This window comes from Megalobrama amblycephala, linkage group LG21, assembly GCF_018812025.1.
Source record: "Megalobrama amblycephala isolate DHTTF-2021 linkage group LG21, ASM1881202v1, whole genome shotgun sequence".
NCBI classification, from domain to species: domain Eukaryota; kingdom Metazoa; phylum Chordata; class Actinopteri; order Cypriniformes; family Xenocyprididae; genus Megalobrama; species Megalobrama amblycephala.
Window position 1 is genome coordinate 19227151 of NC_063064.1, and position 18780 is coordinate 19245930.

The window sequence follows — 18780 nt, forward strand, 5'->3', positions numbered from 1 at the left end:
TATACACTCAGAGTAAAAACAAAATGTTGTGCTTTTTGTAAAATAAAGAAAACTAACATGATGCGTGATTTCTCCTCTCCCTTTGAACGAAGTCCAATCTGATAGTTCTCAGAAAATGAACTGTAACTTAGTGAATACTAATCACAGAAAAATTAAACTTATGTCTAAAAAACGTTAAGATGTCAGGTTTTAAATCATGTAAGTCAAATCGAAAACAAACCTTCTGTGTTTATGTAATCTGTATGAAAAGAGAGCCATGTCAGACGTCCGTGATTCAGCTCATTATCTGCTAATGCGGCCACACCCACGGAGCCAGCGCTATTCAGACGCAAATTCAGAGGCAATACATGCATTCATCGTCTCAATCGTGTATTTATTGTCTTGAAAAGTGTTTATCTGGATGTAAAAGTCATGGTTAGGGAGCTCTAGAAGACATGCAGTTAGTTCCTGTTTTCTTTTCTTCTATAGATGAATTTTAGATGAGTTTTTGTTTCTTTAGCGCCCTCCGGCTGCAGTATGAATTGGAAACTCCATTCATGGAATAGCCTCTTCTTCTTTTAGATGAATTTGTGGACTAAAAATGCACAGAGAGCGCCCTCCGACTTCAAGTATGAATTGAAAACACCAGCGCTCATAGTAATGACAATGAATATTAAATAAATATAACTCCTCTGTATAGAAAATTGACATAAGCATATGAGAATCCAATATTTCTCCAAATGTGCATGCTTTTAAACTAAAAGCCTACATTCAGACTCTTTGCATCACAGAAATACATTATATTTTAAAGTATAATATAAAACCATTACTTTATATTGTAATAATATTTTTCTGTATGTTTCATATATCATGATGAGCTTGAGACATCACAGAAGGTTTTTTTCACAGCCTACCTGACTGAAATGCCTCATTAATATGCAAGTCATTTCAGCTCATTACTATGCAATTCTTTTGTCTTCTCGGGTGAGAATGGCCCATTATTCAGTGGTGATTCACGCCTCCACGCATACTGTGTTTCTTGGCAAAAAGTGTCTTACAAAAACTAAATCAATATATTGTTTTATATGAAGGAGTAGGCAGCATAATTTTTACATAATTTTGAAGCAAAAACTCTAGTTTACAACCTCCAATACCCTAAAGTATTGTAAACACAGATTTACTATACTTTTTTTGGCCTTATTTCAGTGACTTAAGTTTTTTGTTTTTTCAATAACCACATATAAATGTTATTCCTTCAAAAACACAAACATGTACATACATGTTCCTCACATATTATTGTAGCCTAGTTTGTGCCAAGCATATATCTCCCCCCATTGACTACCATAGTATTTTTTTCCTACTATGGTAGTCAATGGGAGGCGAGATCTGCTTGATTACTAACATTCTTCCAAATATCTTCCTGTGTACAGCAGAACAAAGAAATTTATACAGGTTTGGAACAACTTGAGGGGGAGTAAATGATGACAGAATTTTCATTTTTTGGATGAACTGTCCCTTTAAGTTAGTAGCACTACTTTTAGTGAGTTAAGCCTAAAGTATTCTTCAGTTATGCATACAGCTCAACGCATTGCCTATCAAAGTATACTCCATTTCATAGCATGTGCAAACATAGGCAGTTGACGTGCGCACTAGAAAGTTTTGTCTTTGTTCAGTGCCTGTTTCTCTCCCTCTCACACAATTGCTTGTCAATTAGGGCATCTGCTGCATGTTCGTTTTATCTTCTCTGTTTATTTTCTGACTGAAACAATGGCCCGGGCCAGTGTTACCACCTTGTGGACAAAAAAAAAAAAAAAAAAAAAATCAACGTTCAGCATACAACATATACACGGTTAGAAAAATCGGGCTGTACTTGTGCAGAATGTGTACTAAGCTAATGATGGTACTTGTATGTTTACCCTAGCATATGCGTAAAAACCAAAGTGTACTTTGGGCTTAACTTCTCAATACTGACGTAGCCTGTGTATGTAAACATGCAGTATACAATGGCTTCTGATCTCACTGTTAAAAATACCCCCTTTTAAGGTTTACTCTAATTTTGTTCCCCAAATATTAGATTGTGACTCTTGATGCATGTCAAATTATTCTTTGAGCTGCCAAACAGCAGCCTGAAACATCTGAGCAATGCCTCACTGGTTTTTAATAGGGTGCAATTTGAGCCTTAACTCTGTGTTGTGAGTGTGATGCTATTAAACACTGAAGGGGCAACGGTTTGCCCTGACTACTGATGCATCTGAGAATACACTATAGCATGCATAGGAAGCTAGACAAAAACCTTTAGCAAAGACAAACAAAGCCAGCCAGATCAACCAGTGGTCTGAATAACCGGCTGTACCTGTTTGATATTGAGTTAAACAAACTAAAAGGTTTTACATACATCAGAAACACAGGGGGGAAGAAATCAATGTCAGTCACTGTCATAGAGACAGATGCAATAAACACTGTCATTGAAGCGATATGCATTCCCTGAATGACGACACTTTAAGGCCACATTTAGCTGTCATTCACTGCATTTCCAAAAGGTAAACACTGTATATAGATGTATGACCTACAGGTGAACCGTGGTAGCTTTCTGCCTGGCTGAAGGGGAAAATGACACCGGGATTGTTGGTCGGTGTACGCACAGAGAGTGAAAGGCAAAGAGATGGTTTTGACATTGCATTTCTCAACATTCATTTGTGGTTATAGGACGCAGCAAGGTTTTAAAGCCGTCACTTTTTTTGACAAGCAAGGTGACTGAGAAATCTGTCTGTACCCAAGTGCTGTCACTTGAGTCGTAATCGCCGAGTCCATTTAACTCGACCTTTACTGCTGACATCACTTATACACAAGAGAGTGTGCATCCTAACACTACAGAAAAGAAATTAACCATAAAAACAACAAGAACATTTAAACAGATTCTAAGCTGCTGTGTGCAATTTATATTAATCACTAGCACAGGGGTAGGCAAGTTCGGTCCTAGAAAGCTGCTGTCCTGCAGATGTTGGCTCCAACCCTGAAAAAAAAAAAAACCTCACCTGCCTATAGCCTTAGGGTACATTTAAACAACAAAACAGAATTTATTTTCTTTGTACAGATAACAACGCTGTCACAATGATCCCCATTCACACAGATCAGCAAAAATGCCTAAAACCTGTAAACTGTATTATGCATGCCAGGCCAGTAGTTGGCGATGTCACTTTGTAAAGAAAGACTATGCACCTGCGCACTTACGCATTCTTTTACAGAGCACTCGCGCCAAACGTGCATTCCTATAAACTAAACACGTAATATGCATGTGCATGCGTCACCATTTTCACAAATTCACATTTTTGTAGTTTACACAGAGATGATAACGGTATTGTTTTAATAGCCAAAACGCATAAAAAGTTTTCAGTTTTTAGTTAATAAACGGTGTCGTGTAAACAGCCCCCTAGTAATCTTGAAGACATTGATTAGTTTGTTCAGATGTGTTTGATTAGGGTTGGAGCTAAACTCTGCAGCGGTTCTCTACGAGTGAACTTCCCTACCCCTGCACTAGTGACAGCAAATGCAAAAAGAGCTAGAATTTTCTGAAGAACTACACTAGGTGTTCTTGGTGGGTTTCCAGTGCAATTCTATGCATGTGTTAGGGTATTCTGGTGGTTGCTAGTGTGTTGCTATGCAGTAGGATGGTTTTCTTAAAGGGAAAGTTTCTGTCATCATTTACTCACCCTTACTTGTCATTCCAAATCTCTCAGATTTCATTAAAAATATCTTAATTTGTGTTCTGAAGATGAAACGAAAGTCTTTTGGGTTTGGATTTGAATGAGGGTGAGTAAATAATGATAGAATTTTAATTTCTGGGTGAATCCCAGTCTTATATTCTGGTTCCACATATTGCTTGAGTCTCTCCTTTAATGAATGTCTATGTGATTTTTCTTCTTCCATCAGCTATTGTTTATATACAGATAATCCCACCCTCAAACCCATGCTACTGGTTGCATGAATGTTGCTATATCATGTTGTTGCACTAACAAACTAGTAATGACTTGACAGCACCACAGAGCCACAGTGTTTACTCTTTTCACGGAAAGCAACCTACGGATAGCTTACTCGCGTCTCTGCATAATAAACTGGGACAGGAGAAAGAAAGAAACCACACACACACACACAAGATTTAACTAACCCCATGGAAGAAGATCTACACTGTGCAGCCGAATACAAACATACAAAACAAGCTCTTCTTCAAGTTTAAATGGGGTGACCGCTGTGCATCTCCATGCCAAGAACGCCATCCCTCCTCTTCCCTCATTAGCTCGTAAGTGCACCTCTAATGAGTACGACAAAAAAGCTTGCGTTAGCCTCTGTTTTGTGCAAGATGAATGGATCGACATAAAAGCAGCTCTGTAGACTTCTGTCGAGTGCTGAAGCTTCTGTGTTTCACTGCACTTGAGTGGGATCCTTGATGCGAGTCCCCAAGGGCTGACAAAGCCCCATGAGCCCGTAATTCTGTGATTAAACTAATTATTCACATAACCATTACCACGGAAGCCCATTCAGTGTCTATCTCCGCCAGGTCAAGAGCAGGTAATGACTCAAATGCTGATGGGTAATACAAGTGGGACTCACAGGAAAGGACACGGGGGGTTAGATGCAGATCCGTTCTCTGGCTCTCTCAGGAGAAGTTTTTGACAACCTTCCTTCAGTGTTCCTAGCTTCCTCTGTTCTGCTGTGACCGCTGAGCCTTGTGCCAAAGACCCCGAGCTACTCTGCAACTGGCGATAACTCAAAGTGACACTATACCTGTGGTTTGAAATGTTCCTATTTGAAGCATGCAGGTGGTCTCCTGGAATGACAAGACTAATTTGCTGAGGTTGACCTTTTAGCCAGTGGAGCTAAACCGCAGAACCAGAGGGAGTCTGAGTGGAGAAGGACATTAATTATGAATAGTTACGTATATTACATATGGCATGCTGGATTGTTCAAAGCTTGATACCCGTTCATACTTCAGTTCAATAGTCCATTTTAAACTAGGCTAATGAATACCAATAATCCTACAAAGACTGAGTATGTAAATCATACTGCTTTATAGATGCTTTTTATCAGATTATCATTAGATGTCAAACACATACAAATAAAAATGAATCCGCATAGCTAAAAGCTAAAAAATAATTTTGAGAATTGAGCAAAAGCTTGCTACTGAAGCAAACGTCTTCTAATAAACAGCTGGGAATGCACAAATCTTTCATAAACATACATAACCAGGTGGTATCTTGGATTTTGCTGAGTTATGTTTGTGGCCCCACAGACAGAATTATTGCTAATCACAAAACTCCATATGGGAACTGAGGTCTCTGCTCTTTATTTAAAATGTTATTTTGTATTTTTGGTATATTTTTTTACATTACTGCACCTGTTAATCAGAGTCCATAAAACTGCGGTGTATGAGAATTAACAGGAAAATACATTAAAGGCAGGGTAGGCAATATGTTACAGAAACATTTTTGTTTTTCTGTTTGAAAGTCTCTTTACATCCTGATTCTGAATCACTAAGTTAAGTAGTCTAAATGTGTATAATCGTCTGTGGAAGGCGTAGGGTCATAAAATGTTCGTCCAATCATTGCATTTGATCCGAAAGCAATAATGTCCTACCTGCCTGTCAACGTATGTATTTTTATACCTCCGCACACACTGCTCATGCAAACATCACACATCATCAGCGCGTTTCACGCTATGCAGAGGTAGACAGACGCCAGTCTCCGAGCACTGCAACCAAAACAGCTGCCACATTTTACAGTTTCTCCTGAAGCAAAGCAACAAGCTTATGCTGCGTTCACGCCATGACTACCGCAATTTGGAAGAGATGGAAACCTGTGACATTATACTCAGACGTTTGGGGCTTGATTTTATGCATTTCAATGGCAACACTATCAACGCCGAAATGAATCTGCAGCAGTCAGGTGGCACAGGTCAGTGCTCTTTAAGTCGTTTATGTTCATTATTATTGTAATATGTGCTTTGAGACATGAAGTCGTTTAAAGCTCTCTCTCGTGACCCTTTTGTTTGCTCTGAATGCGTTCATGTGTTTTGGAGGAGGCGTGGCTCTGAAGGGAGGGTGGGATCTTATGCTCTCAAAGCTAGCTCACTATTGTTAGCCTCTCCGAAAATTGCCTACCCTACCTTGAATTAAACTGTGAAATATATTGAAAATGGTTTTGTTCAAATAAAAATAATGAATTATCTTATAACTTGTAGTGAAATACATGTCCAATATAAAACTAAGATATTACAAGTACATCAAAAAACAGCTAACCTCAATTTTCATTGAAAAAGGGTGCATATATAAAATATTATATATTGTTAAATATATGTGACCCGTCACGGAAACCAGGGACACAAGTCGGCAGCACAACTCTCGAGCAAAATGAGAAAGAAGCATTTTTTTTCAAAATTGGTGATTTTCGTTTTTTTGCAGAATCTGTTAGTTGAGATCATGAAGAAGCCTTTCCGTGTTTGAGATAGCAGTATTGGTATATTTAAAAGCGTACATTTTGAGGTTGAAATCGGCTTGTTTTTCGGAGACTCTAGCACGCAGTAGGGGCGTGTCATTGTCTGTGTGTATTTCCATACTGGGAAGCGTGGCTACTTACTATGCAGCGCTCTGGCCGGCTCTAGCTGATATCAAAATTCAATGAATGTTTTGAAGTACTTCTTCGACAAGCCGGATGCTTATGAACAAGCGCTCACTGATTCTGAAGACGATTTGAGCGACGATGAAAGCGGCATAATAAGACATTACCTCTCTGGAGTCGGGTAACGCGCCGGCGCATTTTGCAGGATTTTTTTCACATTGCAGCAAAACAGACTTAAAATACTCCGTCATTTTTTGTCATAGAGACATAAGTAATATATCAATTGAAACTATAGAATGTCTTCTTTTATTTGTGTACACTCAGAGTAAAAACAAAATGTTGTGCTTTTTGAAAAATAAAGAAAACTAACATTATGCGTGATCTCTCGTCTCCCTCTGAACGAAGTCCAATCTGATAGTTCTCAGAAAATGAACTGTAACTTAGTGAATACTAATCATAAAAAAATTATACTTAGCATATGTCTGAAAAAACGTTGAAATGTCAAGTGTTAAAATGTGTAAGTCAAATCGAAAACAAACCTTCTGTGTTTATGTAATCTGTATGAAAAGAGAGCCATGTCAGAAGTCCGTGATTCAGCTCATTATCTGCTAATGCGGCCACGCCCACGGAGCCAGCGCTATTCAGACGCAAATTCTGAGTCAATGCATGCATTCATCGTCTCAATCGTGTATTTATTGACTTGAAAAGTGTTTTGAATAGCCATAGTTAGCGATCTCTGGCCTCTCTGTTAGTCCAGTTATTTCCTGGATTGCCTATTCTTCTTTAACAGGCTTCTCAGGTGAGAACATTTCATTTCATGATTATAGTGACCAAAATGATCACGGTTATCACAGAATCCTGTTCAAAAAGTCAATTCACCAAGTTTTATGTGGAAAACCAGCAAATAAAAAATAAAATTAGCATCAATGTGTACTTTTTCTTTACATAAACATTAAAATAATAACATTAAAAATGATGGGCAGATTTTAAAGGAGTGTCTTGCAACATGTTATCTACAATGCACAAGTTCAAATAGAGTTTTGACAAAAAAGTCACATATTTCAGCCTCTAAATCATTTTTATAAAAGTCAAAAAAGATAAATTACTGACATTTACAATGCACATTAACCTTTATTATTAATAGTATGCGGTCCATGCAGCTTTACAGGGGGTATGGCTTATCTAAATGAGATGTAAATGAGCCCTATTGTCACTCCCAGCAGGTGAGAACAGGCGAGAACTGCAACTTTAGAGGCGTTTTTCTCCCTATAGAGCTTTCTTGATTGCCTACCTTCAAATGGCCACAACTTCTCCAAATATTATCAGATTTCCATGTGTCACACATCGTTGGAAAGCTTGGAGACTGCACTTTCAGAATCTGTGAATAACTCAAAATGCCCCAAAACCGACTTGTGTCCCTACTTTCCGTGACTGGTCACATATATGGTTAAATATACAGACACCAAAAAGGCATGAAATTTAAAAAAAAAATCAATTTTGGAGGGGTGGGGGGGATGTATATTTTGTAGCTCAAACTTCACACAAACTGATTGTAAATGAGAGCGGTTGTGACCCCTCAGCTTTTCTTTCTGTGAGAGCAGATAAAAAGTACATTGTTGAATCCAGCAAAGTAATTAGTAAGACATTCAGGAGACTAAGAAAAAAAAACTGCTCCAAATGTTCAATAATTACAGAGGCACACTGAGAAATATATTCATAACCTCTTGTATAAAAAGTATGTAGAATGGAATGCCATGTTCTTTTTCATAATGGTCCCTCCATTTTGTATTCATATCACATTGAATACCATTCTAAAGGTTACCACACACTCATTATTATATTACTTTTAATATTTTTTTTATTTTTTTTTTTATTTTGCACTTGCACACATGCTATTAACAAATTCATGGCTTGAAATCTGCGTAATTTCACATATCATTCATTTTAAATAAAAGAAATGTGTTACGGTGTCCTCAATGCTTATTTAGAAGTGGACAGATGAATCCGATCATGATATAATAGTTCAGAGTACAATGAGGTCCAGGATGTTTTGGTAAGAATTTTTTTTTTTTTTTTTAAATCAGCTCATGAAGTATATAATAAATCTCAGAATGCATTATAAGGTTACTTTTCAAACATCTAAATTCTTCACTCACCTTCATATTAGAGCTTCACGATTAATCGTTAAAAGATTGCGACCTTGATTCAAACACTTATGTGATCTTATTCCTAAATGACAATTCAAGTCTATTAATATGTATAGGTATGAAACAGCTTTATAAACAGTCTTTTGAACCACAGAGGATCATTTTTTCTGTCTTACAATAACTCAAATTATCACAGACGTAATGGGATAAAACTTTATAGTTTGGATATAAACACTGATGTCTACAGTATTGAAAAATAGAGTAGATGACCTTTTGAAAGTAAATTGATGCTTCAAATAAAGATTCTATCAATTAGATCATTACACCAGTAGGTGGCAACAAGTGACTGTTAAAAAATGTAGTTGTCATTGAATCATCCATTCAAGAGATTTGTTCAAAAACGCTGATTCATCCAGTAATGAAACAAATGAAGTCTTTAGGAGTGTTCGTCTTGAAGCGGGGCTGCACAGACCAAGTGATATATGACACCAAATTATCGTGAGAGCAATTCGAAAGCATACCGAGCCGTACCCCCTTTAATTGCTCTCGCTGTACTTTGATGTCATAGGGGGCCGTTCACACAGAACGCGTCTTTGCGTCTAAAAATAACGGAAATAATAGAAATAGGCAAACTGCAGAATTTACAGATACAAGTTTTGACATGGAAAAAAAGAAAATAAGATAATAATGAGCGCCTCCTCCGCCATGTTGCCATTATATAAAACAGTTGTCATGCCAACTTGCAACGCTTGCCCCGCCTCCAAGTTCTTCTGATTGGTCCACTGTTTTGGAACTGACATTGATGAGCGGCGCTGCATGTAAAAATTGAAATTCTTTTAACTTGACACAGCGTCTTAAAAACGCAGCGCTCGTGTGAGGCGCTGCAAAAGACGCGAGACGTGAGCGTAACGGTCATGCACGTCTGTCAAGCGCGTGTTTACATAGAAAATAGAAGCGCATTGGAATAGAAAAACGCGTTCTGTGTGAACGGCCCCATACACCGCTGCTTCAAGTTGAACTTTTCATGTGCTAGTCATTGAATCATTCATTCAAAACATTAAAATATTTTTTTGAAATAATTAATATAAATATTTTTTTAAAATAGGCTAGACTGTAGCATTGTCAGAACCTCTAGTAAATTACATGTTATTTTGTATAGTTGTCTATTTATAATCATGGCAGAATCGTAATTTGTATTTTAAACCAAATACCATGATTCTCAATTTAGCCAGAATCATGTAGCTCTACTTCATATTGTTCCAAACCCAAATATATACATATATTTTTTTTTTATCTTATACAATATTATATTAAAAAATAATATTCACCTTTTGTTTTCCATAGAAGCAAGAAGGTCATATGGGTTTGGAATGACATGACATTTATATTTTTAGTTGAACTATCATTTTAAAAATGGAGAAATCAACAGAATATGAGTTATTTGGGTCATGGTGCGGTTCAAACTCCCACATCATCGCATCTCTACTAGCTAGACAAAGCGTGGTAATGCAGAACAATGATGAAAAACAGACATACAAAGGTTAGCAAGGACTGTGCATAAATGCATTTCGAAAATAAAGCCACATCTAATCATCAACGTTCAGTTTTTATAACCAGGTGCCGAGAGGGATATGTAATGAAAAACAGCAGGGAAGCCACAACGACACAACATCTCTTAAACGGCTTCAATTTGGCACGGGAATTGATTAACGATCTGATTTTATGGGTATGTTCACTTGCCAAATCAGAGGAATGAAGAACCCCCTTCCTCCATTTCCCTAGGAAATAACTTTGCACTTGCACCATTAGATTCATGTTGTTTAGATGTCAAGGGTTTGAAAGCACACATAAATATTCGTCTGCCAATCACTCTGTCATGCTAAACACGGTCTGGCATTGGAGGAGAAAAAGTAAAGGTGAGCCGTACAGGCTGGTACACAGCTGTTGACATCTCCAAACAGGACTGACAAGCGTTAGCAGAGGTGCTCGCATCCTGAGAGGGTGACCTGGCACTCAGAAAACTGTTTTTATTTCTTTGCACCTCAAAATGGATGCCTTGGTGAGCCCGTACTGGGTGCCAAAGGTAGCACATCTTTTCCCTCAACAGCCAAAAAGCACATGAGGCCTGACAGATATGCCATTCACATCATTTAATGAGGAGCTTGCACCAATGTAGGGCCATAGAAAGCTATAGACCATTAATGTTCAGCATGGAATAGACTCCATGCCATATGGACACAGGTTGATGGACAAAGACAGGGAGACAGCAATGTAACTAACTAAAAGAAGCGGTGTTAACAGCTAACTTAACTACCGTCTTCAGTAGCGTGACAGTAGTTCATCGGTTTTCAAAATAATAGCTGCAGTAACAAGCTACTTTCTGAGTAACAGTGTAAAGAGATAAAGCTACATCCAGGGTCATAAAAAAAATACATTAACTTGTCAGAGTCTGTGGACAATGCTCTGACAAATGTCAGTAAATTAAAACTTAAGTAAATATACTTAAGAAAGCAGCTGGATGGTAACTAACAGTAAACCTATATATTAGGAACTACGACAAAATACAAAGTACAAATGAAATCGCCAACAAAAGACACCATTTATCACAAAAAAAATACCAACAGACATTTATTTAGGATGCTTAAAGTCTGGAATATCATTGGTATTAAGCTATCAAAATGCAACAAAGTTTTGTTGTATTAAATATGCAATGAGGAAAACAGCTAAATAAACCACATCGTCATTTTTTTTTTTTTTTTATGAAATATATTTATGGAATATTTATTTCAATTCACAAAAGTTAATTTTGAAATAATAAATGTATGCTTGCTTAGAATGTGCAGAAAGAAATGAATCCGTTCGTTTGGTTCATTGAGGGTACGTTTACACGGCAATGATATGGTTAAAACGGAGAAGTTTTTCCTTTCCGTCCAATTGATTTAAATGAATCAGTTCAGACGTTTCACTTAAAGGAATCAATTTATTCATTCAAACGAATCTGTTCATTCGGATGACCTGTTTAAGTCGCTGCATTTTGATGTCATCTGTTATTAGAAGAATATTTAGTAAATGTTGCCGTTCATTACTACATTTTAAGTTCACATAAATAGTTTTCTAGGTTTAGTGGTTACATTTAGTGTAGTGTGCTCTTTGTCAGCTTAATTCTTATGTTTAGAAAAAGTACGCTTTAAAATAAAATACAAAATTACATTTTAAATTGAATAGGCAGACACACACAGTGAAGAAATGACCTGTTATCCTCCCCCTCACAACGTTCAAAAGGCCACATTTTATGCACCTTTTCATATGCATGTAAATGACGGTTTTTCTATGGTAAGTGAAAGCAGGCTCCGCTGGCCACAGCTACCCTTTATTTCATACCACCTTCGAGGCTCTGCTTGGTATGCGTCTCCGCACTTTCACAGGCCTTGAGTTCACATTGCACTGTGTGAAAATTATTGATCAGGTGCGCTTCAGTCGGAAATTTGGCTTTTGCAAGGGGAACATTTGCCATGCACAATATTAATATGTTGGATGCAATGAGAAGCAAAAATCAATTTCCATATCGTTTTCTCTGCACGCAGAAAAAGAGCGTGAGAAGAAAAGCCGAGGCGACAGTCTTTTTAACAAAATGCATCTCTAATAAGATTCCTCTGCTCCTGACGAGGGCGACAGGAGGAAGTGCCCATCTCAAAGGAGCCCGCTGTAACTGTTCTTTTGAAAAGGACGCGGTGGGAGGGCAAGTCCAATATCTTCAGCCGTGCCGCATACGAGCGCACATCAGTGCTAAACTCATCTAGACATTTTATTAAACGGCTAATCAGCTCAGCCTGGAACCATATTGGATGCTGTGAAGATGAATCTTTCTTCTCTTCCCTGCGAGAACCGTGAGGTTGCAACTCAAATGCCCTTGACTGAGCAAGATTTGGCTGCAAGAATAAAGCATTATCATAAGATTCAATGAGATTTCATTTTAAAGTAAAAATTCGCTGGAGTTCAAGGCAGCCCGGTCAGTACATATGAAGAGAACAATCACAAGAGGCTTTTTTGGGCCTGATTGATGGAGCAATCTGATGATAATAATATATCCAATATCATTTTTTACGGTAGCATTCCTCCTCTTTCACTTGCTAAGCCCAGCATCTATTTAAAATGGTTTCTCATACTGTAAACGGTGAGCAAGGCACAGATACCATTATTCAAAATTTGGCTATGATGCCATGCTTTCCAATATATTACTCACTGTCAATTTACAAGAGAACAGCAGAGTCAGTGACTATTAATTACAGTAAGTAAATTAAATCAATTAACTAAATGCATGACACATTAGTTCATTGGCTTATGGCAATTAGTGACTAGGAAATTAATTAATGTGTCTCTTCTCATAGCAAACAGAATCAAATCTGTCATTCTTTGAGTTAAGGTTATGAAATCTGTTAATGCTCTAGAACAAGGCTGGGCAAACTTGGTCCTGGAGGGCCGCTGTCCCTGCAGAATCCCTGCAATCCTGAAGACCTCGATTAGCTGGCTCAGGTGTGTTTGATTAGGGTTGGAGCAAAACTCTGCAGGGACAGCGGCCCTCCAGGACCGAGTCTGCCCACCCCTGCTCTAGAATATACTTTCAAGAATACATCAAAAAGCCTCGTTCTCAGTGATATGCTTTTTTGTTCAACCATGGGCATTTTATTGGAAGTGTGTTTCTAACTCTCAGTTTAATTCCATCTCCAAAAGTGCATATACATGTATAGGAATAATTGGATTTTTTTTTTTTTTTATAAAATATGAAACTATACAGACTTTATGCATAATTTGACAATTACAGCTTGAGTGTAAATTGCGCACAATAATACATTTTCGCCTTGTATTTGTTTTCTTCACACATCACACATATTATCATATCTCAATTTATTGATACTGTTGTCTACTTGGTAACCAATTACACTAACTTACCATTTAAAAAAAAAAAAAAAAAGGATGGTTGTGGTGGAAATGATTGGAAATGAAAAATTATATTTTTATGTTGTATTTTTTATTCTTTAAAAGTTAAAAGCTGGGTCTGGGACAAGGGTAAAATGAGAAATATAAATAGCAAAAATTCATGGTAAAAAGTTTCCAAGACAATCTTTAATGTGACCTTCATATAATATAAAGGTATAAAAAAAAATAATAAAAAAAAGGTAAAACCAACCCAAGAGATAAAAGTGCTCAAGGTTGAAGAAACACCCCCTTACTCCTATTAAAATTACTTTGTAATGTTAATTTATGAAAACAGAATGAAAACTGAGATATCTTCACTCAAACTCATTTACAAAAATGACCTTTATGAGTCCTACATCTCAAGTTAAGAGCTTTGAAATGCTGATAGGTAAGAATCTTGTTTTAAAAATGGTCAATAGCTGGTACTAATGGCAAATCACACTGTATTCCATCATGCTTTATAGGACAGCTTGTTCTTAATGAGTGGTCACATTGTTTTTTTAACCAATATCCCCCATGGGGACTAGACTTTATCAGAAGCAAGACTACTGAATAAGTGACATATTTCTCAACTATTTTTCTCATCAGAATGACCACAAAAATCAAGCTTAGTGTTTGTTTTGGGACACTCTGTTTCTTCGTCGTAACCTCCGCTTGTATTTGTTTCAGCCATAAATTTTATACAGTAATTGGAAGTAGCTTTGGTCAACGCAGTCTGCCAAAATGAATAAATGTGATGTAAATGGAAAGTGACAGGAAGTGGCACAGCACTTTGACAAGCTCCTATAAGCGTTCTCTACAATCCTGGAAATGTTCCTAATGGACAACTCAAAGCAATGACTCTCAGTCCAATTGTGACTGTAACACTGACACATCGAGTCTGCTTTTAAATCTGTTTCAGACATCCATGACAAACTCCAACAGCCATGTATTACCAGGCAACACGGCAGCCATTTGAGAGTCTCCAGTATGGAAGTTCAGCATAAAAATATGTCAGTCAAGACAGCAGAGCATATACCAACATGAAATTTACATAATATAGGCTCTTTCTGATTTGTGGTGCATAATATGCCTACAGAGAAAAATTCAACACCTTATTCATACTCTAAGTTTAGTTTGGGGTCTGAGAGACCATTTTTACATCGAGTTATTTCTATGATGACAACTAAATGTCAACAAAATGTCAATTTGATAACACCCTACAACCACTGTCCATGAAAAAAAATGTACAGTATTCTGTTTGGAATCTCCGAGACCCCAGATATAAAATATGAATAAATTCAATGAATTTTCACAGGTCAAGATTTTCAGATTGGTTTCACACACTGACTGCACAGTTGTTTATTTTGAATTACTGTATTTTTGCTGAGGTCAAATTAAGCCCAAACAGATGCCAAAATGGATGCCAGTCACAGTTCGGACATGTACATGTCTATTTTGTGATAATAAACCTTCAATAATATACTTCTACTGAGTTTTGATGAGGCCAGATGAGCAAATAAAACATAATTTGAACTGGAAAATAACTCTCTGGAACCCAAGGCAAAAGCCGTAAAGTCAATCTCAACAGAACATGAGGGTAAAAACACTTTCTGGAAGGTAGAATAACCATTGATTTGGCACTGTGGTGATGCTTGGCTTGCCAGGGCAGCTTGCCTTGTTCAGCCTCAGACAATTAGCCTCCATGAAAAACAGCCACCAGGAGTGCCTCATATCAAATATCCACTCTCCTTATTATTTTAATGATCGCTGTCAATCTTGATGGATTACTAAACGCATTATTGATCTAAAAATAAGAGGCCCTGGGAATGTGCATGCGTAATTAAAAGGACAGTTTGGTTTTACAGGCATGCCCATTAAGGGAGCTAATCGGGATAAAATGTCTATCTCATCAATTTTCAATGGCTGACCGCATTAATGAGTCATTAAGCTTTGTGTTTAAGTGAAATCTGTCTCCATCATTCCCTGAAAGGAAACTGACAGTCTTCATACAACACCTCAGCAGAGAAGAACAAATTCCAATAAAAAATGTTTGGGGGAGATTGACCCAGAAAAGATTCAAAGTTCAAATAAATGTGTTATGAATCCCATCAGACGATGGGGCCATTAAGGCCTATTTGCCTGTCATAATATCCCTTTTAGAGATTTATTATTATTATTATTATTATTATTATTATTATTATTATTATTATTATTTACACTCTGTCAGTTATGCATTTGTGTATGAATGTAAAAAGGGCAAAAGCACTTTACTTCCGTGGTATTTCTTCTCCCAGGAATATAGGGATTTTAGATATTTCATACTGAATTGACCCAAATTCTCAGTTTATCCACATAGAAGTGAATGCAGCAACTTAAAGGATTAGTTGACCCAAAAGGGGAAATTCCATCATCCTTTACTCACCCTCATGTCATTCCAAAAAGATATGACAATATTTGTTTTCAGTAAACATAAAAGGAGAAATTTTGGTAACATTTTATTTTAAGGTGACATAGTTACACGTTACTACATGTACTTAGTAAATTATGCGTAATTAAAAGCAACTAACCCTAAACCAAACCCTAACCGTAAATATAGTAAGTACAAGTAAGTAATTAACATCACTCAGTACTTATTTGAGTAAGTACAATGTAATTACGTCACCTTAATAAAGTGTAACCAAAATTTTAAAGGGTTAGTTCACCCAAAAATGAAAATTCTGTCATTTATTACTCACCCTCATACCGTTCCACACCCATAAGACCTTCGTTCATCTTCAGAACACAAATTAAGATATTTTATTTGAAATCCGATGGCTCAGTGAGGCCTCCATAGGGAGCAATGACACTTCCTCTCTCAAGATCCATAAAGGTACTAAAAACATATTTAAATCAGTTCATGTGAGTACAGTGGTTCAATATAAACCCAAAATAACAACTTATTTAGTGATGGCCGATTTCAAAACACTGCTTCATGAAGATTCGGAGCATAAATGAATCAGTGTATCGAATCATGATTCAGATCACGTGTCAAACTGCCAACGGCTGAAATCACAGCAGATTCGACACACTGATTCATTTGTGCTCCGATGCTTCCTGAAGCAGCGTTTTGAAATCGGCAATCACTAATTAAGTCGTTATTTTGGGATTTTTGGCACTCCAAAAATATTCCTGTCGCTTTATAATATTAATATTGAACCACTGTACTCACATGAGTGTGGAACGGCATGAGGGTAAGTAATAAATTACAGAATTTTCATTTTTGGGTGAACTAACCCTTTAAGTAATGTGCTGCCATGATGGCAATGACAATGAACGATTAAAGTCCATTTTGTGTTCCATGAAGGACAAGCAGATTTGGAACAATATGAGGGTGAGTAAATAGGGTTTTTTTTTTTTGTTTTTTTTCCATCAATCCCTTTAAGAGGCTAATATCTTGGAATAGGTCATTTTTCTTTCTGCCATTTCTACACCATAATATTGTGTGAATGCCTAATAATTTGAATTAAGACATAGTATGCCATAGTGTGTTGTGAATATTCATGCTACCATTCTGGGTGACATGAATACATTCAGTGGGAGGCAAGGTTATAATCGTTAACGAAAACGAACAAAAAAATGAAAACTAGGTGGGAAAAAACATTGTTGTTAACTGAAATTGAAATAAAAATAAAAACGAGGCATTACAAAAAAACGTTTAGTTTTCGTCTTTGTCAAAGTCTTTATCAAATAACGTTCAGCTGCATTTCCTTTCCCTGTGTATCTGTCACATACGCACACACACACACACACACAAACACACACACACACAGCCCCTCCCCTCCGTGCACACCGCGTCTCCATGAGAACGAGTGTTCGACGTTGAAAGCAAGTTCGCGAAAGGTTGGTATCTCGTGAACACCTTTACACAAACACACATTAAAAAGTGTTATAAAAATATTTTTAATTCTGAATATAACTTTGTCAGTGTGTTAATGTCGACCCGAGAAGCGATTGCTACTTTAGAAAGTTAACTAGTCGCAAGTTTGAGGTAAAATGCACTTGGGTTGTCAAAACACTATATAAGCTGTGATTCAAATATTAAATAATGTTATGTCATTTGTTTACTCTTACACTGAATGTTTGCTGCTTCAATCCAGATGAGTAGGCTATTGTATAGGGTAAATTTAGTATAGGGTGTGAAAATTGTACAGCTGTGGTATTTGTATAGGGTGTGAATTGTCTCCTTCTCACCCATGCACACTCACTCACGCACACACCCACGGCACACACACACACTAAAAAAATTTAAAAGCTGTATTTAAAGTTTTTTTTTTTATTTGTTATTTGTCATGTTCTTTTCTCAGATTGAGCTCCCTGACAATCTGACAGAAATGTCTTGTTGTGGCTCAAAAATGGGTTGAATACATGCGGTTTCTTGTATGTCTTCTTTAGTCTGTTGGCTCTTTAGGTTTTTTACTGGCACACGTCACTTACACATTTTGCACTTACTGCGGAGTGTTGAGACTGTTTACAAATTTGTGGCCATATGTAGCCTACATTTTATGTACTGGGTTTATTTTTGAATGAATATTTTCTAAAATTGTATAATGTTTTTGTTGAGTTATTATTACACAATACTTTTTCTGACCTTTTTGAATCTTGCCCCTGACAAATAACCCAAATTACAAAAAAGGACAAAAACTAACACTAAAACTGATAAAAAACTGAACTAAAACTAAGCATTTTCAAAAAATAAAAACTAAACTAAACTAGCAAACCCACTTTAAAAACTAATTAAAACTAAACTGAATTTGAAAACAAAAAGTCAAAACGAAATAAAAATAAAAACTAATGAAAAATGCAAAACTATAATAACCTTGGTGGGAGGATGAGGTAAAAGGGAAAATGAAAAATGAGAAGGAACGGACAAGAGGATTTTCAAGATCTCTTTCTGCCGAAGGCTGCAGTGAGTGCTGTGAGTGACTTCCACAAGAGCTCAACTTAATTGCTCACAGAGCAGAAAAAGAGAGACTTTCAAATTGAAAAATGGTCCATTTATACTTCCACTTTACCCCAGGAAGGAATGATTCCCCTTTGTTAGACAG

At 36.8% G+C, this 18780-nt stretch overlaps 1 protein-coding gene across 4 annotated transcripts in view; it reads right to left on the reverse strand.

The window, feature by feature from the left end:
• igsf21a (immunoglobin superfamily, member 21a) overlaps positions 1 to 18780 on the reverse strand; it is a 268267-nt gene that overhangs the window by 196425 nt on the left and 53062 nt on the right. The window contains exon 1 of one of the 4 annotated variants that reach the window (XM_048173323.1): positions 4762 to 4889. The exons of the other annotated variants lie outside the window; for them this stretch is intronic. Coding sequence (XP_048029280.1) covers positions 4762 to 4792 — 31 coding nt within the window. The 5' untranslated portion in view covers positions 4793 to 4889. Of the gene's footprint in view, positions 1 to 4761; positions 4890 to 18780 lie in introns of those variants that run through there. 4 annotated transcript variants of the gene reach the window in all.